This window comes from Petromyzon marinus, unplaced genomic scaffold (genome assembly GCF_048934315.1).
Source record: "Petromyzon marinus isolate PM22_M1 ecotype Great Lakes invasive population unplaced genomic scaffold, UKy_Petmar_22M1.pri1.0 PM_G_Scaffold_4, whole genome shotgun sequence".
NCBI lineage: Eukaryota > Metazoa > Chordata > Hyperoartia > Petromyzontiformes > Petromyzontidae > Petromyzon > Petromyzon marinus.
The window spans coordinates 3,296,061-3,320,680 of NW_027422983.1; the positions used below are offsets into that span (position 1 = coordinate 3,296,061).

The following is a 24,620-nucleotide window of genomic DNA, read 5'->3' on the forward strand; positions in this document are numbered from 1 at the left end:
ACTCGGGGCAGGAGACTGCCAAACAGGGTGTGGCTCTTATTTTGAACAAAAAAATGAAGGGGGCGTGGGAGCGTGGTGGTGAGGTGTGGGAAGCTGTAAACCCCAGGCTACTTTGAGCTCGCCTTCCCATCAATCGGACGCGAGGATTGGTGGTCGTGGTTACTTATGCCCCCACCGAAGACAAACATCCGTGGAGGGATGCAGGCAAAGCCGATGAGTCAGATGCCTTCTATGGCCTCCTGTCACAGGTGCTGGCGAAAGTGGCCCCTCGGGATAGAGTCATCTTGTTGGGTGACTTCAATGCCCGAGTTGGTCATGATGCTGTCACCTGGCCTGGAGTGATTGGAGGGCATGAGCCGGATCAGCTTAATAACAACGGTAGGAGGCTGCTAGATTTTTGTGCAGCCCATGGACTTGTAATTACCAACACGCTGTTCCGGCATCGGCGCATCCACACAACATCATGGATGCATGCCGGGTCCAAGCACGAACATCTGCTGGACTACATAGTGCCGGACCAGCGGATGCGAGCCCATGTCTTTGACACCAGGACCTACCGTGGAGCTGATCTGCCCTCTGACCATCGACTTGTCATCTGTAAGATCCGCCGCCCATTCTTCCGCTCTGGTGGTGGGTGTACATCCAGGACCCCATTCCAACCAAAAGTGGCCTGGTCTCGGTTATCTGATGAAAGTTGCAAGCGAGAATTTCATCATCGCCTGCGGCTGGGGTTGGCATCGTCCCCCACTCCTCCTGATGTCGAGGGTAAATGGGCGAGGTTTAGGACTGTGACTCATGCAGCTGCAATGGCTGCTTTAGGTACGCGGTCCAGACCTCCCCAGAGACCCTGGCTGACAGAGGAGGTGTTCAGGATGGTTGAGAAAAAGCGACAGGCCCACTGTCATCGGCTACAGAATCCCACGTCAGAGAATGAGGAGGCTTACCGCAGCCTTCGCTCGGAGGTTCGGAGAGCCGTGAGGCGCTGCAAGGATGGGTGGTGGTCGCGGGTTGCTGAGGAGATGGAGTCTGCCTCAGTGGCCTGTGATCACAAATCTCTATTTAACTCCATCAAAAAAGTAACCTGCAGCGCCACACCTATTTCCATCATTAGGGGGAAAAATGGTGATCCAATCTCCGACCCCCAGGAACAGGTTTGCAGATTTGCTGAGCATTTTTGTGAGGTCCTGGGGGAGGGAAAATCCCTCAGCCAGGAAAACATCGTGGCACAAAGTGAGGATGACCCTGCTGAGGCTGCGGTGCCTCAAATATTGGAAGAAGTCACCCCCTGTGAGTGGCTGGCTGAAGTGCCATCTGTTCAGGAAGTACTGAGGGCGATCCGGAGTCTGAGACCAGGAAAGGCAACGGGCAAAGATGATCTCCCAAGCGAAATGCTGAGGGAGGGTGGCGTTTGTGCACAGACTGCCCTATATGACATCATAACAACAGTCTGGACCACTGGACGGGTTCCGCAGGATTGGAAGGATGCCCTGGTGGTCCCCCTTTTTAAGAAGGGGGACCGCACAGACTGTAACAACTATAGGGGCATCTTACTCCTCAGTGTGCCGGGAAAGGTCCTGGCAAGGATTATTCAGCATCGCCTTGCCAGGCACGCTGAGGAGAGGCTTGCGGAGCCCCAATGCGGATTCAGGAAAGGGCGGTCCTGTACAGATGCCATATTTTCTGTCCATCTGCTACAGCAGAGGTGTAGGGAATTCCAACAAGACCTACATCTCTGCTTTATTGACCTGGTCAAGGCCTATGATACCATCAGTAGGCCTGGGCTCTGGGTCGTTCTTCGTGCTTTTCGAGTACCTGACCCTCTGCTCACGATCATTAAGGACCTTCATGATGGTGAGCGGGCTCGGGTAAAACTACGTGGCCGGGAGTCACAGCCATTCCTTGTACACCTTAGGGTGCGACAGGGATGTCCTCTGGCTCCCACATTATTTAACATCTATTTTGACCACGTAGTTCGTGAAACATTCAGTAGCTGTACCGAGGGAATCTCCATATGGTACAGATATAATGGGAGGCTGATCGATGCCCGGGTGCGGTCAAGGGATGGCTCCCTATTGCTCAACCACGTTATGTATGCTGATGATTTGGTAATAGCTGCTCAGTCAGAGGAGGAGTTGGAGACGCTGCTGCTGAGACTGGAGCGTGCCACTAAGAGGTGGGGCCTTACCATCAGCCCCACCAAAACTAAGCACCTGCCTGGGTATTTAGTACCATCGGACACTCCACCCCCACAACTCCCAATCGGTGATGGGGCAATTGTGGAGATAGTGGAGGGTTTCCCATACCTGGGCAGTGTGCTTATGACTGGCTCCAGTTTAACAGCAGAGGTCTCACTCCGAATCAGTCGAGCAGCTATCTATTCATCGGTTGCGTAACGCTGTGTGGAAGCTACCTGGTCTGTCGCTCCGCACTAAGCTTCAGGTCTTCTCGGCCACGGTCATTCCGTCCCTTCTCTACGCTTGCGAAACGTGGACCCCCCTAATAGAACATCTTCGCCGGTTAGAAACATTTAGGCTGGCCTGCCTACAATCCATCCTGGGTTTAACCAGACTGGATTGTGTGAGGAGCTCACAAATCCTTGAAAGATCTGGGCAAGGTCCCATCGGTGAGCTCCTCCGGCGGGCAAGGCTGCGATGGCTGGGTCATGTAGCCCGCATGCCCAGCCACCGCATGCCGAAACAGCTTTTGTTCGGCCGGATTGAGGGGGCTAAGCGGGCGCGGCACGGGCTAGAGAAGAGATGGAGTGATGTGGTACAGGAGGACGTGGAGCTGAGTGGACTTGCCGATGACTGGTACCAGCGGTGTCAAGATCGGCCTCTGTGGAGGAGGCTCGTGAAGGACGCTACTGGGCAGTTGGAGGTAGTCGCCCTCCAACAACAACGGAGGGCGGAGGCGCGACGCTCACAACAACGAGCGGAGCGCCGGCTGGCTAAAGCACAGCAGGTTGGCACAGTAGGGGGCACAGGTGGTGCATCAGCCAGTCATCTCAGTCAGTCGACCCGTGGCACCTGGGTCTGCCCCGTGACCTCCTGCCAGCGGGCGTTCGACACTCCACGTGGCCTCAAGGTGCTCATGTTCTGGCACAAGTGTCGTGGTGACGTCACCGCCACTTAGCGGCGAATGGCAGTTGTTGTTGTTGTTGTGTGATGGTGGTGGTGGTGGTTCAAGTGAGTGTTGTGTGATGGTGATGGTGGTGATGATGTTCAAGTGAGTGGTGTGTGATGATGTTCAAGTGAGCGGTGTGTGATGGTGGTGATGTTGTTCAAGTGAGTGTTGTTGTGATGGTGGCGGTGGCACCGACCTTACCGATGAAGGCTGCCATGTCTCTAGGCAGCACGGTCTCTCCCAGGCGGAGTGATCCGGGACAAGCGCCGCACGGCGGTGATGGCGGTGATGGCGGTGACGGCGGTGGTTCAAAGCGCAGCAACGTCGCATCGTAGTCCTGCAGTGCAGACACCGCAGCCTCACCACAGTCTCACCACAGCCTCACCACAGTCTCACCACGGCCTCACCACAGCCTCACCGCAGTCTCACCACAGTCTCACCACAGCCTCACCACAGTCTCACCGCAGCCTCACCACAGCCTCACCACAGCCTCACCACAGTCTCAGCGCACGCCATCTCATTACACCGCATCGTCCGTGTCACTGTGGGTGGTGTCACTGTGTCACAGTCGAGCGGCAATATCTTTTCATCGGTTGCGTAACGCTGTGTGGAAGCTACCTGGTCTGTCGCTCCGCACTAAGCTTCAGGTCTTCTCGGCCGCGGTAATTCCCTTCCTTCTCTACGCTTGCGAAACGTGGACCCCCCTAATGGAACATCTTCGCCGGTTAGAAACATTTAGGCTAGCCTGCCTACGATCCATCCTGGGTTTAACCAGGCTGGTTTGTGTGAGGAGCTCACAAATCCTTGAAATGCGATGGCTGGGTCATGTAGCCCGCATGCCCAGCCACCGCATGCCGAAACAGCTTTTGTTCGGCCGGATCGAGGGGGTTAAACGGGCGCGGCACAGGCTAGAGAAGGGATGGAGTGATGCGGTACAGGAGGACGTGGAGATGAGTGGACTTGCCGATGACTGGTACCAGCGGTGTCAAGATCGGCCTCTGTGGAGGAGGCTCGTGAAGGACGCTGCTACTGGGCAGTTGGAGGCAGTCGCCCTCCAACAACAACGGAGGGCGGAGGAGCGACACTCACAACAATGAGCGGAGCGCTGGGTGGCTAAAGCATAGCAAGTTGGCACAGTCAGTCGACCCGTGGCACCTGGGTCTGCCCCGTGACATCCTGCCCGCTGGCGTTCGACACTTCACGCGGCCTCAGGGTGCACATAGCCTGGCACAAGCGTCGTGGTGACGTCACCGCCACTTAGTGGTGAATGGCGGTTGTTGTTGTTGGTGTCACTGTGGGTGGTGTCACTGTGGGTGATGTCACTGTGGGTGGTGTCACTGTGGGTGGTGTCACTGTGGGTGATGTCACTGTGGGTGGTGTCACTGTGGGTGATGTCACTGTGGGTGGTGTCACCGTGGGTGGTGTCACCGTGGGTGGTGTCACCGTGGGTGGTATCACTGTGGGTGATGTCACTGTGGGTGGTGTCACCGTGGGTGGTGTCACCGTGGGTGGTATCACTGTGGGTGATGTCACTGTGGGTGGTGTCACCGTGGATGGTGTCACTGTGGGTGGTGTCACTGTGGGTGATGTCACTGTGGGTGGTGTCACCGTGGGTGGTGTCACCGTGGGTGGTATCACTGTGGGTGGTGTCACTGTGGGTGATGTCACTGTGCGTGATGTCACCACCTCACCCGATCCTCCTCCCCCCCGCCCTGCTCCGTGTATTCGGTGGCCGAGTCTCCGCGCGGCTCCGCGAGGCTCCACCTGCCCACTTTGTCTCCATGGCGACGCCGTTTCAACTCCAACGCCAAGAGAAGGGAGCCTAGAACGCTTGTGCGGGGGTCACGGGGTCACGAGGTCGGAGCGGGGGTCGTGGGTCAGGATGAGGTGTGGGGGCAGGGCGGAGTCACGGGGTCGGAGCGGGATCGTGGGTCAGGATGAGGTGCCGGGGTCACGGGGTCGGAGCGGGGGTCGTGGGTCAGGATGAGGTGCAGGAGGAGGGCGGATGAGGAGAGGGAGGAGGGGGAGGAGGAGGGAGGAGAAGGAGGAGTGAGTGAGTGAGTGAGGAGTGAGTGAAGGAGAAGGAGGAGTGAGTGAGTGAGTGAGGAGTGAGTGAGGGAGGAGGAGGAGGAGAAGGAGGAGTGAGTGAGTAGTAGGAGTGAGTGAGGAGCTGACCCAGTAAGATCACCAACACGACGATGGCCGAGACGGCGCTGGCGGCTCCGCTGGCGGCGCTGGCGTGGAGGCAGCGGCCGCGGCGGTCGCACGCGGCGCAGAGCGCCACCTGCAGCTGCCGCACGGCGCTCAGCGGCGGCGTGCCCGAGTCCCCGACGAGCAGCGCCACCCAGTGGAGCCCCTCCGCCAGCGACGACTTGGCCAGCAGCTGCGAGCTGTTGCCTGCGCCGCCGCCGCCGCCGCCGGGGGGACGCAGCACGTGGACAGGCGCGGGGCCGTCGGAGGTGCCGGGGGGAGGGGCGAGGAAGTAAACAACAACAACAACATTATTCTTGGTTCTATTCGGTAAAGTCACCACGTAGGTAAAAAATAAAACAACAAAAATCACGCGTTTTGGCCACAACACAAGTGGCCTTCATCAGGTGAAGGGACCGCACTTCAACGCTGTCCTCATGACAGCACGGTCCCTTCACCTGATGAAGGCCACTTGTGTTGTGGCCAAAACGTCGTGATTTTTGTTCTTTTAATTTTACCTACGTGACTTTACCGAATAGAACCAAAGAGCATGGATCTTTGCAGTCACGAAAGCTTCAAATCTAGAAACAATATTCTTGGTTCTTTCGGTAAAGTCACCACGTAGAAAGGGAAACAATAAAATAATTTAAAAATAAAACGATGACATTCTCACGACGTTTCGACTGCAGCACAAGCAATCATCGTCAGGTGTGGAAACCACAGCAAGAAAATTTCGAATGTTCTCGCTGTGTTTTTCACACCTGACGATGATTGCTTGTGTTGCAGTCGAAACGTCGTGATAATTTTATTTTGTATATTTTTATTATTTTATTGTTTCCCTTCTACGTGGTGGTGACTTTACCGAGAGAAGCAAGAATATGAATCCCTGCAGTCAGGAAAGATTTAAATCAAAACAACAACAATGGCAAGCGTCACGGAAATTAGTTTGTCAATGTAAATGACGACAATGACAACGACGACGATGATTTAAATTTCGATTTAAAGCTTTCGTGACTGCAAGGATTCATCTTCTTTGGTTCTTTCGGTAAAGTCACGTAGAATGAGAATAAAATAATAAAATAACACAATGAAATTCTCACGACGTTTCGGCCACAACGCAAGCGGCCGTCTTCAGGTGAAAGGTACAGAACTCTCGGGACGACAGAGCTTCAATGAACGATGTTAAGATTCGTAGCGACTTTTAAGCTGGTTGGGAGAATTGAGGCACCTTGACAAAGGTGTTTACATATCAAATAGCTGAGGGATTAGCTTGTGACTGGTCACAGGAATGGCTATGTTAAAGTCAAAACCTACACATCCACAGAGGCAACTAGTAATTTAGCATTGAAATAGCTAAGGGATTAGCTTGTGACTGGTCATAGAAATAGATGTTAAAGTAAAGGCCTACACATCCACAGAGCTTCTATGAACGCTGTTAAGATTCGTAGCGACTTTAAGCTGGTTGGGAGAGGTGAGGCACCTTGACAAAGGGGTTAGCTTGTGCAAATAGCTGAGGGATTAGCTTGTGACTGGTCACAGGAATGGCTATGTTAAAGTCAAAACCTACACATCCACAGAGGCAACTAGTAATTTAGCATTGAAATAGCTAAGGGATTAGCTTGTGACTGGTCACAGAAATAGATGTTAAAGTAAAGGCCTACACATCCACAGAGCTTCTATGAACGCTGTTAAGATTCGTAGCGACTTTAAGCTGGTTGGGAGAGGTGAGGCACCTTGACAAAGGGGTTAGCTTGTGCAAATAGCTGAGGGATTAGCTTGTGACTGGTCACAGGAATGGCTATGTTAAAGTCAAAACCTACACATCCACAGAGGCAACTAGTAATTTAGCATTTAAATAGCTAACGGATTAGCTTGTGACTGGTCACAGAAATAGATGTTAAAGTAAAGGCCTACACATCCACTGAGCTTCAATGAACGCTGTTAAGATTCGTAGCGACTTTTAAGCTGGTTGGGAGAGGTGAGGCATCTTGACAAAGGGGTTAGCTTGTGCAAATAGCTGAGGGATTAGCTTGTGACTCGTCACGGAAATGGCTATGTTAAAGTCAAAACCTACACATCCACAGAGGCAACTAGTAATTTAGCATTGAAATAGCTAAGGGATTAGCTTGTGACTGGTCACAGAAATAGATGTTAAAGTCAAAGCCTACACATCCACAGAGGCACCTCGTACATGGACGCAAAAAGGGGCTGCAACAAATCAACTGTCATACAGTAAACCGATGCGAAAAACCTAATTCTAAATTACATCAATATAATAAATGTACTCAATATATTCTTCAATAAGCTGAGCTATTAACATTAACTGGGTATACAGTACACTATATAATGAAAACCATATAGTAAACCAATAAAAACTAAAATATAAACTACCTCAATGATATATCACAATGTTATATGGTGAAAAAACGGGTGGATTCTTACCTTCCACTTCAGCACCACGGACAGCTACGATCCCCGTTCTTCCATAAGGTCGGGTGTAGAGTGGCAGTCTGGATGGCGTCAGTTTCGAATTTTTCCATGAATACGTTGGCTACAACCGGAGATAGGGGGGAGCCCATTGGGGTGCCCTCAGTTTGTTTGTAGAAAGTTCCATTCCAGGTGAAATTTGTGTTGGTTAAGCAATGTCTCACCAGGGGGGGTACATCAGTGTGCAGTCCTTGATGAACCAGGTCTTCAATGATAGCGATGGTGTCAGGTACCGGAACTTTGGTGAACAAGGACACCACATCAAAACTGACAAGCAGGTCGTCTGGGGACAGGGAAATGCCTTTGATTATCGATACCAAGTGAGTGGAATTTAGTACCGCAGAGGTGGTTTTTCCAGTGAAAGGTCGTAGTATATCAGAAAGAAAACGTGCCAGTTTATAGGTGGGGGAGTTGATAGTAGAGACGATGGGACGAAGGGGTGTATCTTTCGATTTAAAGCTTTCGTGACTGCAAGGATTAATCTTCTTTGGTTCTTTCGGTAAAGTCACGTAGAATGAGAATAAAATAATAAATTGATAAAATAAAATAACACAATAATATTCTCACGACGTTTCGGCCACAACACAAGCGGCCTTCATCAGGTGAAGGGACGAGACTGTCTGGAGGACAGCGCTGGAGTGACAAAAGCCACGCTCAGATCGTGACCTTTAAGCTGTGTGAGAAGAAACAAAGCGCCTTGACAAAAGAATTAGCATAGAATTTAGCATTGAAATGACTGAGTGATTAGCTTGTGACTGGTCACAGAAATGGCTATGTTAAAGTTAAAGCATACACATCCGCAGAGGCACCCCTTGACAAAGGAATTAGCATAGAATTTAGCATTGAAATAGCTGAGTGATTAGCTTGTAACTGGTCACAGAAATAGCTATGTTAAAGTCAGAGCATACACATTAACAGAGGCACTTAGTACAACTCAAACAGGAGAATTTAGCATTGAAATAACTAGGCGAATTTAGCATTGAAATAACTGAGTGATTAGCTTGTGACTGGTCACAGAAATGGCTATGTTGAAGTCAAGGCCTACACATCTGAGCTATTCACAGTAACTGGGTATACACTACAATATATAATGAATACTACATAGTGAACCAATAAAACATTAAAATATAAATTACCTCAATGTTATCAATAAACTCTATATATTCTCCAATCAGCTAAGCTACCAACAATAAGTCGTTATATATCACAATGCTATATGGCGAAAAAAATGGGTAGATTCTTACCCTCAACTTTAGCAACACGGATAGCTACGGGCCCCGTTCAGACGGACGAGTTCATCCATGGTCGGAACAGAGGAGGGGGAGAGAGACAGCTGCGAGGCGCTGTTATACTCCATGTTGTAAACCATACCATTAACCGTGGTGTGAGAGGTATTAAAAGTCAATGTCAGCGAAAGAGCTGCGGTCTGAAGGTCATCGTAAAATACAATTAATTAAGAACGGAAATGGTTTGAACATCTTTCCAATGGTTACTAAGCCAGAATCCATCTTCTCGGTTGAAAAATGTCTCTGTGCTTGTATATGTGAATGGCCTCATGAACGAATCTCTCATGGTAGCCGGTTGGTTTGCAAAGAACCTCCGTCTTGGAGAAGTCAATGTCATGTGAGCCCACTGAATTATAACAGTGATCTGCCACGGCAGAGGAGTTCATTCTACCGTGTTTCATGTCCGCTTTATGTTCGCGGATGCGGTCCGAGATATGTCGTTTGGTTTCTCCAATGTAGCTACTACCACAGAGGCACTTTAGTTTGTAAACACCCGGGTACTGTATGTCTGGAACAGCATCTTTTAAAGATGGAACTAGATCACCGATTTTATGTACTGTGTTGAATCGGACCTGGATCTTGTGTTTATTCAGGATTTTGGAGATCTTTTTAGTGACCCCTGCAATGTAGGGTAAGGTGATGGTTTTGAGTGGCTCCACAAGAGGATCCTTCTTCATGACTGGAGTGATGGCTTTGCGGATTGTGTAGTCGGAGTAACCATTAGCCCTGAGAGCCTGGTGTACGTGCTTGAGTTCACTGGTAATGTGTTCCTGGTCGGAAATGCATTGGGCTTTATGGTATAGAGTCTTGATGAGGGAGTTCTTCTGGGATGGATGGTGGTGGGAATCCGGTTTCAAGTAAGCATCTGTATGGGTAGCTTTCCTGTAGACAGAGTGGCTCATTGAACCATCATGTCTCCTTTTAATTAAAACATCCAAAAAGGGTAGTTTGCCATTTTTTTCGACCTCCATGGTAAATCTGATGGCTGGGTGTATGGAATTGATGTGGTCGCGAAATTGGTCTAGAGCAGGCTGGCCATGTGGCCAGATGACAAAGGTGTCATCCACGTACCTCTTCCATAAGGTCGGGCGTAGAGTGGCAGTCTGGATGGCGTCAGTTTCAAATTTTTCCATGAATACGTTGGCTACAACCGGAGATAGGAGGTTCTTTGCACACCAACTGGCTACCATGAGAGATTCGTTCATGAGGCCATTCACATATACAAGCACAGAGACAATTTCAACCGAGAAGATGGATTCTGGCTTAGTAACCATTGGAAAGATGTTTTAAACCATTTCCATTCTTAATTAATTGTATTTTACGATGACCTTCAGACCGCAGCTCTTTCGCTGACATTGACTCTTAATACCTCTCACACCACGGTTAATGGTATGGTTTACAACATGGAGTATAACAGCGCCTCGCAGCTGTCTCTCTCCCCCTCCTCTGTTCTGACCATAGATAAACTCGTCCGTCTGAACGGGGCCCGTAGCTATCCATGTTGCTAAAGTTGAGGGTAAGAATCCCCCCATTTTTTCACCATATAGCATTGTGATATATAACGACTTATTGTTGGTAGCTTAGCTGATTGGAGAATATATAGTTTATTGATAACATTGAGGTAATATATATTTTAGTTTTTTATTGGTTCACTATATAGTATTCATTATATATTGTAGTGTATACCCAGTTACTGTGAATAGCTCAGATGTGTAGGCCTTGACTTCAAAATAGCCATTTCTGTGACCAGTCACAAGCTAATCACTCAGTTATTTCAATGCTAAATTCGCCTAGTTATTTCAATGCTAAATTCTCCTGTTTGATTTGTACTAGGTGCCTCTGTGAATGTGTATGCTCTGACTTTAACATAGCTATTTCTGTGACCAGTTACAAGCTAATCACTCAGCTATTTCAATGCTAAATTCTATGCTAATTCCTTTGTCAAGGGGTGCCTCTGCGGATGTGTATGCTTTAACTTAGCTATTTCAATGCTAAATTCTATGCGAATTCCTTTGTCAAGGGGTGCCTCTGCGGATGTGTATGCTTTAACTTTAACATAGCCATTTCTGTGACCAGTCACAAGCTAATCACTCAGCCATTTCAATGCTAAATTCTATGCTAATTATTTTGTCAAGGTGCTTTGTTTATTCTCGCACAGCTTAAAGGTCGCGATCTGAGCGTGGCTTTTTCACTCCAGCGCTGTCCTCCAGACAGTCTCGTCCCTTCATCTGATGAAGGCCGCTTGTGTTGTGGCCGAAACGTCGTGAGAATATTATTGTGTTATTTTATTTTATCAATTTATTATTTTATTCTCATTCTACGTGACTTACCGAAAGAACTAAAGAAGAAGGGGTGTATCTTATTTGTGTATCTTTGGAGGCCATATAATCTTGGTGGTCTGGCAGCAGAGGGTTTCAATGAAAACTGTTTGGTCTGATCAATTAATGCTGTTGACTTTAACATAGCCATTTCCGTGACCAGTCACAAACTACAAAGACAAAGATAAAGATCCCCCATATAGCCTGTAACAGACTGTAGGGGCAAGTTCTGTTAGCGAGCACCTATGAAGGCCGGAATGGTACACGAGGGGGTGGGTGGCCAGCACCACGCCCGACCGCCTTTGTCTCTCTAGTGGCGATGTTTACACACCGCACCAGGTACTCATTTGAGGCTGAGTCGACCTAGGGGAGGCCCGGGACCGGTTCAGATAATCGTCACTGGTGTTGGCCGTGAGCGGGAATCGAACCCGGGTCGCCAGGTTCATAGCGCAGCGCGCTAACCGCTACACCATCGCTCCCCACACACACACGCAAGCTAATCCCTCAGCTATTTGATATGTAAACCCCTTTGTCAAGGTGCCTCACTTCTCCCAACCAGCTTAAAGTCGCTACGAATCGTAACAGCGTTCATTGAAGCTCTGTGGATGTGTAGGCCTTTACTTTAACATCTATTTCTGTGACCAGTCACAAGCTAATCCCTTAGCTATTTCAATGCTAAATTACTAGTTGCTTCTGTGGATGTGTAGGTTTTGACTTTAACATAGCCATCCCTGTGACCAGTCACAAGCTAATCCCTCAGCTATTTAATATGTAAACACCTTTGTCAAGGTGCCTCACTTCTCCCAACCAGCTTAAAGTCGCTACAAATCTTAACATCGTTCATTGAAGCTCTGTCGTTCTGACAGGTCTGTACCTTTCACCTGTGGCCGAAACGTCATGAGAATTTTATTGTGTTATTTTATTATTTTATTCTCATTCTACGTGAACTTACCGAAAGAACCAAAGAAGACGACAATGATGACGACGTTGATGATGACGATGATGACGACAATGATGACAATGACGATGACGACGACGTTCATAATGACGATGATGACGGCGATGACGACTACAACAATGACGACGATGACGACGTCGATAATGACAATGACGACGACGTTGATGATGACGACGATGACGACAATGATGATGACAATGACGACGACGGCGAGCGCCATCTCCCGAGCGGTGCGTTCCCCCCCCCCCGGCCGCGCTCACCGTCGACCTGGCGGAGCGTCCAGTCGTCGTCGCCGCCGCCGCCGGGCGCCAGCCGGAAGCGGAAGGGGCGGCCGTTGGGGTCCTCGTCGGCGTCCGAGGCGACGACGGCGACGCCGGTGCGGGGGCACGCGGCGGCCCCACGCGGCCACACGGCGGCCGTGGGGGCGTTGTCGTTGACGTCGCTCAGCAGCAACTCCAGCGTGGCGGTACCGCTCGCGACGGGGGGAGCCTGCTCACACACACATACACACGTACACACACACACACGTACACACACACATGTACACACACACGTACACACACACACACACATGTACACACACACGTACACAACAACAACCGCCATTCGCCACTAAGTGGCGGTGACGTCACCACGACACTTGTGCCAGGCTATATGCACCGTGAGGCCACGTGAAGTGTCGAACGCCCGCTGGCAGGAGGTCACTGGGCAGACCCAGGTGCCACGGGTCGACTGACTGAGATGACTGGCTGATGCACCACCTGTGCCCCCTACTGTGCCAACCTGCTGTGCTTTAGCCACCCGGCGCTCCGCTCGTTGTTCTGAGCGTCGCTCCTCCGCCCTCCGTTGTTGTTGGAGGGCGACCGCCTCCAACTGCCCAGTAGCATCCTTCACGAGCCTCCTCCACAGAGGCCGATCTTGACACCGCTGGTACCAGTCATCGGCAAGTCCACTCAGCTCCACGTCCTCCTGTACCACATCACTCCATCTCTTCTCTAGCCCGTGCCGCGCCCGCTTAGCCCCCTCAATCCGGCCAAACAAAAGCTGTTTCGGCATGCGGTGGATGGGCATGCGGGCTACATGACCCAGCCATCGCAGCCTTGCCTGCCGGAGGAGCTCACCGATGGGACCCTGCCCAGATCTTTCAAGGATTTGTGAGCTCCTCACACAATCCAGTCTGGTTAAACCCAGGATGGATCGTAGGCAGGCCAGCCTAAATGTTTCTAACCGGCGAAGATGTTCCACTAGGGGGGTCCACGTTTCGCAAGCGTAGAGAAGGGAGGGAATGACCGTGGCCGAGAAGACCTGAAGCTTAGTGCGGAGCGACAGACCAGGTAGCTTCCACACAGCATTACGCAACCGATGAAAAGATATTGCCGCTCGACTGATTCGGAGTGAAACCTCTGCTGTTAAACTGGAGCCAGTCATAAGCACACTGCCCAGGTATGGGAAACTCTCCACTCTCTCCACAACTGCCCCATCACCGATTGGGAGTTGTGGGGGTGGAGTGTCCGATGGTACAAAATACCCAGGCAGGTGCTTAGTTTTGGTGGGGCTGATGGTAAGGCCCCACCTCTTAGTGGCACGCTCCAGTCTCAGCAGCAGCAGCGTCTCCAACTCCTCCTCTGACTGAGCAGCTATTACCAAATCATCAGCATACATAACGTGGTTGAGCAATAGGGAGCCATCCCTTGACCGCACCCGGGCATCGATCAGCCTCCCATTATATCTGTACCATATGGAGATTCCCCCGGTACAGCTATTGAAGGCTTCACGAACTACGTGGTCAAAATAGATGTTAAATAATGTGGGAGCCAGAGGACATCCCTGTCACACCCCAAGGTGTACAGGGAATGGCTCTGACTCCCGGCCACGTAGTTTTACCCGGGCCCGCTCACCATCATGAAGGTCCTTAATGATCGTGAGCAGAGGGTCAGGTACTCCAAAAGCACGAAGAACAACCCAGAGCCCAGGCCTACTGATGGTATCATAGGCCTTGACCAGGTCAATAAAGCAGAGATGTAGGTCTTGTTGGAATTCCCTACACCTCTGCTGTAGCAGACGGACAGAAAATATGGCATCCGTGCAGGACCGCCCTTTCCTGAAACCGCATTGGGGCTCCGCAAGCCTCTCCTCAGCGTGCCTGGCAAGGCGATGCTGAATAATCCTTGCCAGGACCTTTCCCGGCACACTGAGGAGTGAGATGCCCCTGTAGTTGTTACAGTCTGTGCGGTCCCCCTTCTTAAAAAGGGGGACCACCAGGGCATCCTTCCAATCCTGCGGAACCCGTCCAGTGGTCCAGACTGTTGTTATGATGTCATATAGGGCAGTCTGTGCACAAACGCCACCCTCCCTCAGCATTTCACTTGGGAGATCATCTCTGCCCGCTGCCTTTCTTGGTCTCAGACTCCGGATCGCCTTCAATACTTCCTCAGCAGATGGCACCTCAGCCAGCCACTCACAGGGGGTGACTTCTTCCAATATTTGAGGCACCGCAGCCTCAGCAGGGTCATCCTCACTTTGTGCCACGATGTTTTCCTGGCTGAGGGATTTTCCCTCCCCCAGGACCTCACAGAAATGCTCAGCAAATCTGCGAACCTGTTCCTGGGGGTCGGAGATTGGATCACCGTTTTTTCCCCTAATGATGGTAATAGGTGTGGCGCTGCAAGTTACTTTTTTGATGGAGTTAAATAGAGATTTGTGATCACGGGCCACTGAGGCAGACTCCATCTCCTCAGCAACCCGCGACCACCACCCATCCTTGCAGCGCCTCACGGCTCTCCGAACCTCCGAGCGAAGGCTGCGGTAAGCCTCCTCATTCTCTGACGTGAGATTCTGTAGCCGATGACAGTGGGCCTGTCGCTTTTTCTCAACCATCCTGAACACCTCCTCTGTCAGCCAGGGTCTCTGGGGAGGTCTGGACCGCGTACCCAAAGCAGCCATTGCAGCTGCATGAGTCACAGTCCTAAACCTCGCCCATTTACCCTCGACATCAGGAGGAGTCGGGGACGATGCCAATCCCAGCCGCAAGCGATGATGAAATTCTCGCTTGCAACTTTCATCAGATAACTGAGACCAGGCCACTTTAGGTTGGAATGGGGTCCTGGGTGTACACCCACCACCGGAGTGGAAGAATGGCAGGCGCATCTTACAGATGACTAGTCGATGGTCAGAGGGCAGATCAGCTCCACGGTAGGTCCTGGTGTCAAGGACATGGGCTCGCATTCGCTGGTCCGTCACTATGTAGTCCAGCAGATGTTCTTGCTTGGACCCGGCATGCATCCATGATGTTGTGTGGATGCGCCGATGCCGGAACAGCGTGTTGGTAATTACAAGCCCATGGGCTGCACAAAAATCTAGCAGCCTCCTACCGTTGTTATTGAGCTGATCTGGCCCATGCCCTCCAATCATTCCAGACCAGGTGCCAGTATCATGACCAACTCGGGCATTGAAGTCACCCAACATGATGACTCTATCCCGAGGGGCCACTTTAGCCAGCACCTGTGACAGGAGGTCATAGAAGGCATCTGACTCATCGGCTTTGCCTGCATCCCTCCACAAATGTTCATCTTCGGTGGGGGCATAAGTAACCACGACCACCATTCCTCGCCTCCGGTTGATGCGAAGGCGAGCCCAAAGTAGCCTGGGGCTTACAGCTTCCCACACCTCACCGCCACGCTCCCACGCCCCCTTCATTCTTTTGTTCAAAAGAAGACCCACACCCTGTTGTTTGGCAGTCTGCTGCCCAGAGTAGAGGACTGTCCACCCCTCATGGTGGCAGGAGCCAGAGCCGGTCCACCGGACCTCCTGAATGCCGCATAGATCCAGGCGGTACCGGTCCAGCTCCCGACAGAGGAGTGGCAGCCTCTCCTCTGCAGTGAGCGTTCGAACATTCCACGTGGCCACCCGTAGTGGCTTTTCGTTGTTTCTGGAGTAGCCCCGAGGGTAGGTATTAAATCTCCTGGCTCCGCCAATTGGGGTTTGGCCAGGAGACGTCATAGACGCCTGGCCCCCCGGGGCCTCCGGCACAAGCTTATTAGTTACATATTTCAGTTTAATTCGTGGTTTCGTGGTAATTAATTGAAGGTGGAGGGGTTACCAGCCCCTCGCACCCGTCCAGAGCCCCCGTTTAGCCCCTGTGGTGGACACATATGCCATGAGGGGAGGAGCCAATCAAAAATTGGATCTCCCCCCACAGCACTGTCCACTACAGAGTTGCCCGTCCGGCACCGCGAGGAGGTAGGGGGTTGTTCTGCCGGACGTACACACACACATGTACACACACACACGCACACACACACACATGTACACACACACACGCACGCACACACGCACGCACAACACACGTACACACGCCACACACCACACACGTACGTACACACACACGCACGCACACACACGTACACACACACATGTACACACATAAAATGTAGTGAAGGTGGGTCACTAGGGGGCGTAGCGTTGGTTACAGAGAGGGGAATTGTGGGTGCAGTAGCCCTCTCTGCCAGCACGGCATGCAATGTCATGGAACGGGACCTAGGGGGCGTAGTGCTGGTGGCTGTCAGAGGACGTAGCAGCCCGGCTGGCTTGCAGGGCACGTGATAGGTCAAAGGTGACAGATGGGACACGTGGGGCACGGCCCAGACACCTTCTGGTAGGTTTCAGAAGGGGGCGTGGCCGAGGGCGTGGCCAGGCCACGCCGGGGGCCATAAAAGGGAGGTCCCGAGGCCGGGTCGGGGCCGTCTGCTGGAGTGGAGTCCTCGCTGCCGCGCCTTCCCCTGGGTCCTCGCTCTTCACGCTCGGCATTGTGGGTCAGGCAGCATGCCGAGCGTCCTGACCCGTCTGCAGTGATCCCATGTGTGAACAGAGTGTCTAAAAGTGTAGAACAAACGTGTGTGTGTGTGCCTCCTACTACCAGCGTCTCAGAAGTGACCCTCTACACACGTACACACACACGTACACACACACACACGCGCACGCAGCGACGGCGAGCGTGGCTGTGAGCGTGGGCGTGGCCGCGGGCCCCGCTCCCCTGTAACCCCGCACCGTCGTCAGTCGCCAGGAATGTGGCTGTGTAGACGTTGCGCTGCACGAGAGGCGACTCGCGGTCGAGCTCCGCCGCCGTGCTCACCGCGCCGCCGGCCGCGTCGATGTCAAGCCAGTCGCCCGGCACCCGCAGCTTGCGGTAGCTGCACGCACGCACAAAGATCCCCCAGGTAGCCTCGACGGACTGTCGCGGCGAGTGCTGTTAGTGGCGAGTAGGCAGACACCTACACACAGACGAAGATTCCCCACCATGTAGCCTCAACAGGATGTAGGGGCAAGTGCTGTTAGCGAGTAAAGTGTAGTGTATAGTGTAGTGTATAGTAGTGTAGTGTATAGTAGTGTATAGTGTATAGTAGTGTATAGTGTCGTGTATAGTAGTGTAGTGTATAGTGTAGTGTGAAGTGTAGCGTGCAGTGTATAATATTGTATAGTGTTGTCTAGTGTCACGCCATGAACAGACTGTGGTAACTTACCTGCAGTAGCAGACATACATCAGCAGGGGGTGGTATGTGGGCTGCTAGGGTTCCCCAGACCCCAAGAGGGGGTGGGCTGGGGGAATATTCCAGGATCCCCCAGAACATTCTGGAAGGGAGGCGTGGCCAGGGGCGGAGAGAACCTGGAGGGTTATAAAAGCCGGACCCTTGAACGGGTTCGGCAGTCATCCCCAAGCCGAAGACTGAAGACTGCCGGGCTTAGAGTAGGACCCTGGGAACCCCCAGACCCGACGTCCTTGTGAGGGCAGGGACTTAGTGGGACAGTGGTCGGACCCTGGGAAACCCCAGACCCTACGTCCTTGTAAGGGCCGAGACTTAGTAGGACAGTGGTCGGACCCTGGGTACCCCCAGACCCGACGTCCTTGTGAGGGCAGGGACTTAGTGGGACAGTGGTCGGACCCTGGGTACCCCCAGACCCGACGTCCTTGTGAGGGCAGGGACTTAGTGGGACAGTGGTCGGACCCTGGGTACCCCCAGACCCGACATCCTTGTCAGGGCAGGGACTGAGTGGGACAGTGGTCGGACCCTGGGAACCCCCAGACCCTACGTCCTTGTAAGGGCCGGGACTTAGTAGGACAGTGGTCGGACCCTGGGTACCGCCAGACCCGACGTCCTTGTGAGGGCAGGGACTTAGTGGGACAGTGGTCGGACCCTGGGTACCCCCAGACCCGACGTCCTTGTGAGGGCAGGGACTTAGTGGGACAGTGGTCGGACCCTGGGTACCCCCAGACCCGACGTCCTTGTCAGGGCAGGGACTGAGTGGGACAGTGGTCGGACCCTGGGTACCCCCAGACCCGACGTCCTTGTCAGGGCAGGGACTGAGTGGGACAGTGGTCGGACCCTAGGTACCCCCAGACCCGCTGACCTTCTAAGGTCCGGGACTGAGTGGGAGAGTGGCCAGGACCCGAGGACCTTGGCTGGGTCGGGTCAGGATAGCCTCCCCTAGGGCCCCTAGCCAGAGGGCTGAGAGTGGTCCCAGTGTTCGGAGGCACGATAGCCCGGAGGCCAAACCTCCCCAAGCAGCGGGTGAAAGAGGCCGTTACCCCTCAGTGTTAGGGACCTTGTATTGAGTTATTGTCAAATAAAAGTGTTGCCTCAAGTACCGGCTCTCCCTCGTCTTTAGGCTCACTACACTCGTACAGCACTAACCAGTAGTGTATTGGAGAGCAAATCCACGACATTTCCTATCTGAGTACCGTGACATTTCACCAGTAATTACGACAACGACACCCAGCTTCATCAGGCGACAGCCACATTGGCGGAGAAGTCTTCCTCCTGTTTAGGTTGTTGTGGTTGTTGTTGTGGTTGTTGTGATTGTTGGGGTTGTTTTGCTTGTTGTTTTGGTTGTTGTGGTTGTCGTTGTGGTTGTTGTGGTTGTTGTTGTGGTTGTTGTTTTGGTTGTTATTCGCTTGGCGGGGAGTTGTCCTCACCGCAGGCTCTGCTTCTGTGCGGTGTCCGGGTCCCGTGCCACCAGGGTGGTGACGGCACTGCCCAGGGCGAGGCCTTCGGCCAGCATCACCTGCTGTAGCCGCGGCTCAAACAGCGGAGCCTCGTTCTCATCCTCAACACTCACCTGCCGGGGAGAGACACGGCGCACGGGGAGACAAGCTGTGGGGGGGAGAGACGCGGCGCACGGGGAGAGACACGGGGAAAAAAATGGAGATAGGTACGGGGAGAGACATGGGGAAAAACATGGAGATAGGTACGGGGAGAGACACGGGGAAAAACATGGAGATAGGGACGGGGAGAGACACGGGGAAAAACATGGAGATAGGTACGGGGAGAGACACGGGTAAAAACATGGAGATAGGTACGGGGAGAGACACGGGGAGAGATGCGGGGAGAGACGCGCACGGGGAGGGACACGGGGAAAAACATGGATATAGGAAGGGGGAGAGACACGGGGAAAAACATGGAGATAGATACGGGGAGAGACGCGGGGAAAAACATGGAGATAGGCACGGGGAGAGACACAGGGAAAAACATGGAGATAGGTACGGGGAGAGACACGGGTAAAAACATGGAGATAGGTACGGGGAGAGACATGGGGAAAAACATGGAGATAGGTACGGGGAGAGACACGGGGGAAAACATGGAGATAGGTACGGGGAGAGACACGGGGAGAGATGCGAGGAGAGACGCGCACGGGGAGAGACACGGGGAAAAACATGGAGATAGGTACGGGGAGAGACATGGGGAAAAACATGGAGATAGGTATGGGGAGAGACACGGGGAGAGATGCGGGGAGAGATGCGGGGAGAGACGCGCATGGGGAGAGACACAGGGAAAACATGGAGATAGGTACGGGGAGAGACACGGGTAAAAACATGGAGATAGGTACGAGGAGAGACGCGGGTAAAAACATGGAGATAGGTACGGGGAGAGATACGGGGAGAGATGCGGGTAGAGATGCGGGGAGAGGTCGGGGGTGGCGGCTTTTCTGTAGGAATCTTTGTTCGTGTCGGGAGAATCCCAGCAGCTGTGAAGCTCTTGAGCAGCTCGCAGGTGTCCAGAGCCGGGTGCGGGTGGCACGGGAAGACCGTGGGGGGGCCGTGCGTGGGCCATGTGGGGGCCGTGGGGGTCACTCACCGTGACGGTGGCGGTACTCTCTGGAGGGGGCCGCATGGTTTTCACGAGCGGCTCCTCGTTATCCACGAAGACGATGAGTTGGTATGACGATGACGTCTCAAAGTCTAAGGGCTGCGGCGTACACGCACACACACACGTACACACACACACACGTACACACGTACACACGTACACACGCACACGTACACACACACGTACACAAGTACACACGTACACACACACGTACACACGTACACACACACACGTACACACACACGTACACACACACGTACACACGTACACACACGTACACACACACGTACACACGTACACACGCACACACACACGTACACACATACACACGCACACGTACACACACACGTACACACACACACGTACGCACACACGTACACACACACGTACACACACGTACACACACGTACACACGCGCACGTACACACACACGTACAAACGTACACACACGTACACACGTACACACACACGTACACACGTACACACGCACACACACACGTACACACACGCACACACGTACACACACGGACACACATACACACGCACGTACACACGGACACACGTTCACACACACGCACGCACACGTACAAAAGGCAAAGATCCCCCGTATAGCCTTAGCAGACCGTTTGGCCAAGTGTTGTTAGCGAGCACCTATGAAGGCTGGAATGGCACACGTGGGGGTGGGGAGCCAGCACCACGCCCGTCCGCCTTTGTCTCCCCAGTGCTGGCGACGTTGACGTTCGGACCCCATGCCCCCCCCCCTCACCCCCCACTGGACGTCTGTGAAAAAATACCTCCCTAGCTGCCTCCATCTTCTCCCTCCCCATCCTCCCCTCCCTCCCCTCCTTCCCCTTCCTTCCCTCCCCCACTTCCTTCCATCCCCCTCTCCCCTCCCTTCCCTCCGTCCCTCCCTCCCTCCCCTCCTTTCCCCCCCTCCCCTTCCATCCTTCCCCTACCTCCCCTCCCTCCCCTCCCTCCCCTCCCTCCCCTCCCTCCTTTCACCCCCTCCCCTCCCTCCCACGCGTTACCTTGACAACGACGATCCTGCCATTGTTGGTGCCGGGGTCGGTCTCCACGACAAACAGGTCGCCGGGGTCTCCCGCCCCCCACTCCCCCCCCCCCTGCCCCCCCCCGCGGAAGGAATAGCGGACACGCCAAGCCGCCGTGCCGGCCTCGTCCGAGTCGATCACTGAGAGGGGCGGCATCGTCACCGGCACCCCCACGGCGTTCTCACGGACCGTGCCGAACCACTACGGCGATGAAGATGCCGAGAGAAGGGGGCGGACAGGGGGGGTGACGTTGTTGTTGTTGTATACCGCCTATGGTGCAGTGTTGAGTCTATGGTGCAGTGTTGAGTCTATGGAGCAGTGTTGAGTCTATGGTGCAGTGTTGAGTCTATGGTGCAGTGTTGAGTCTATCATGCAGTGTTGAGTCTATGGTGCAGTGTTGAGTCTATGGTGCAGTGTTGAGTCTATCATGCAGTGTTGAGTTTATGGTGCAGTGTTGAGTCTATGGTGCAGTGTTGAGTCTATGGTGCAGTGTTGAGTCTATGGTGCAGTGTTGAGTCTATGGTGCAGTGTTGAGTCTATGGAGCAGTGTTGAGTCTATGGTGCAGTGTTGAGTCTATGGTGCAGTGTTGAGTCTATCATGCAGTGTTGAGTCTATGGTGCAGTGTTGAGTCTATGGTGCAGTGTTGAGTCTATGGTGCAGTGTTGAGTCTATGGTGCAATGTTGAGTCTATGGTGCAGTGTTGAGTCTATGGGGCAGTGTTGAGTCTAAGGGCAGTGTTGAGTCTATGGGCAGTGTTGAGTCTATGGTGCAATGTTGAGTCTATGGTGCAGTGTTGAGTCTATGGTGCAGTGTTGAGTCTAGAGTGCAGTGTTGAGTCTATGGTGCAGTGTTGAGTCTATGAGCAGTGTTGAGTCTATGGTGCAGTGTTGAGTCTATTGTGCAGATTTGAGTCTAAGGGCAGTGTTGAGTCTATGGTGCAGTGTTGAGTCTATGGAGCAGTGTTGAGTCTATGGTGCAGTGTTGAGTCTATGGTGCAGTGTTGAGTCTATGGTGCAGTGTTGAGTCTATGGTGCAGTGTTGAGTCTATTGTGCAGTGTTGAGTCTATGGTGCAGTGTTGAGTCTATGGTGCAGTGTTGAGTCTATGGTGCAGTATTGAGTCTATGGTGCAGTGTTGAGTCTATGGTGCAGTGTTGAGTCTATGGTGCAGTGTTGAGTATATGGTGCAGTGTTGAGTCTATGGTGCAGTGTTGAGTCTATGGTGCAGTGTTGAGTCTATGGTGCAGTGTTGAGTCTATGATGCAGTGTTGAGTCTATGGTGCAGTGTTGAGTCTATGGTGCAGTGTTGAGTCTATGGTGCAGTGTTGAGTCTATGGTGCAGTGTTGAGTCTATGGGCAGTGTTGAGTCTATGGTGCAGTGTTGAGTCTATGGTGCAGTGTTGAGTCTATGGTGCAGTGTTGAGTCTATGGTGCAGTGTTGAGTCTATGGTGCAGTGCTGAGTCTATGGTGCAGTGTTGAGTCTATTGTGCAGTGTTGAGTCTATGGTGCAGTGTTGAGTCTATGGTGCAGTGTTGAGTCTATGGTGCAGTATTGAGTCTATGGTGCAGTGTTGAGTCTATGGTGCAGTGTTGAGTCTATGGTGCAGTGTTGAGTCTATGGTGCAGTGTTGAGTCTATGGTGCAGTGTTGAGTCTATGGTGCAGTGTTGAGTCTATGGTGCAGTGTTGAGTCTATGGTGCAGTGTTGAGTCTATGGTGCAGTGTTGAATCTATGGTGCAGTGTTGAGTCTATGGTGCAGTGTTGAGTCTATGGTGCAGTGTTGAGTCTATGGTGCAGTGTTGAGTCTATGGTGCAGTGTTGAGTCTATGGTGCAGTGTTGAGTCTATGGTGCAGTGTTGAGTCTATGGTGCAGTGTTGAGTCTATGGTGCAGTGTTGAGTCTATGGGCAGTGTTGAGTCTATGGTGCAGTGTTGAGTCTATGGTGCAGTGTTGAGTCTATGGTGCAGTGTTGAGTCTATGGTGCAGTGTTGAGTCTATGGTGCAGTGCTGAGTCTATGGTGCAGTGTTGAGTCTATTGTGCAGTGTTGAGTCTATGGTGCAGTGTTGAGTCTATGGTGCAGTGTTGAGTCTATGGTGCAGTGTTGAGTCTATGGTGCAGTATTGAGTCTATGGTGCAGTGTTGAGTCTATGGTGCAGTGTTGAGTCTATGGTGCAGTGTTGAGTCTATGGTGCAGTGTTGAGTCTATGGTGCAGTGTTGAGTCTATGGTGCAGTGTTGAGTCTATGGTGCAGTGTTGAGTCTATGGTGCAGTGTTGAGTCTATGGTGCAGTGTTGAGTCTATGGTGCAGTGTTGAGTCTATGGTGCAGTGTTGAGTCTATGGGCAGTGTTGAGTCTATGGTGCAGTGTTGAGTCTATGGTGCAGTGTTGAGTCTATGGTGCAGTGTTGAGTCTATGGTGCAGTGTTGAGTCTATGGTGCAGTGCTGAGTCTATGGTGCAGTGTTGAGTCTATGGGCAGTGTTGAGTCTATGGTGCAGTGTTGAGTCTATCGTGCAGTGTTGAGTCTAAGGGCAGTGTTGAGTCTATTGTGCAGTGTTGAGTCTATGGTGCAGTGTTGAGTCTATGGTGCAGTGTTGAGTCTATGGTGCAGTGTTGAGTCTATGGTACAGTGTTTGGTCTATGGTGCAGTGTTGAGTCTATGGTGCAGTGTTGAGTCTATGGTGCAGTGTTGAGTCTATGGTGCAGTGTTGAGGTTGGGTGGTGGTGACGGTGTGAGTGTGGGTGGTGTGTGGTGGTGGCGGTGGTGGTGCCGGCGTGCCGTACGGTTCTTCTCGTGAACTCGGGGGCGATGTCATTGATGTCGGTGATGGTGACGATGGCGGTGGCCGTGGTCGAGAGTCCGATGTTGGCGTCTCCCTCCATGTCCGAAGCCATCACCACCAGCGAAAAGTGCGCCACTCTCTACACAGAGCGGACACTCCCACACCGTCACCCCCCGGCACACGCACGGAGTGGGTTTGTAGCGCAGAGCGGTAACCGCTATACATGGCGTGCAAAGAGAGACAGAGACACACACACACAGACACACACACAGACACACACACAGACA

General features: G+C 52.6%; 1 protein-coding gene across 1 annotated transcript in view; it reads right to left on the reverse strand.

The window, feature by feature from the left end:
* LOC142916565 (cadherin-2-like) overlaps positions 1–24,620 on the reverse strand; it is a 42,951-nt gene that overhangs the window by 8,206 nt on the left and 10,125 nt on the right. Inside the window, exons 5-12 of the mRNA XM_076061685.1 lie at positions 24,335–24,472; positions 21,532–21,753; positions 20,492–20,602; positions 19,333–19,475; positions 17,409–17,551; positions 12,623–12,851; positions 5,299–5,520; positions 4,815–4,953 (exon numbers count right to left, since the gene is read on the reverse strand). Of these exons, the coding sequence (XP_075917800.1) occupies positions 4,815–4,953; positions 5,299–5,520; positions 12,623–12,851; positions 17,409–17,551; positions 19,333–19,475; positions 20,492–20,602; positions 21,532–21,753; positions 24,335–24,472 (1,347 nt within the window). The remainder of the gene's footprint in view (positions 1–4,814; positions 4,954–5,298; positions 5,521–12,622; positions 12,852–17,408; positions 17,552–19,332; positions 19,476–20,491; positions 20,603–21,531; positions 21,754–24,334; positions 24,473–24,620) is intronic.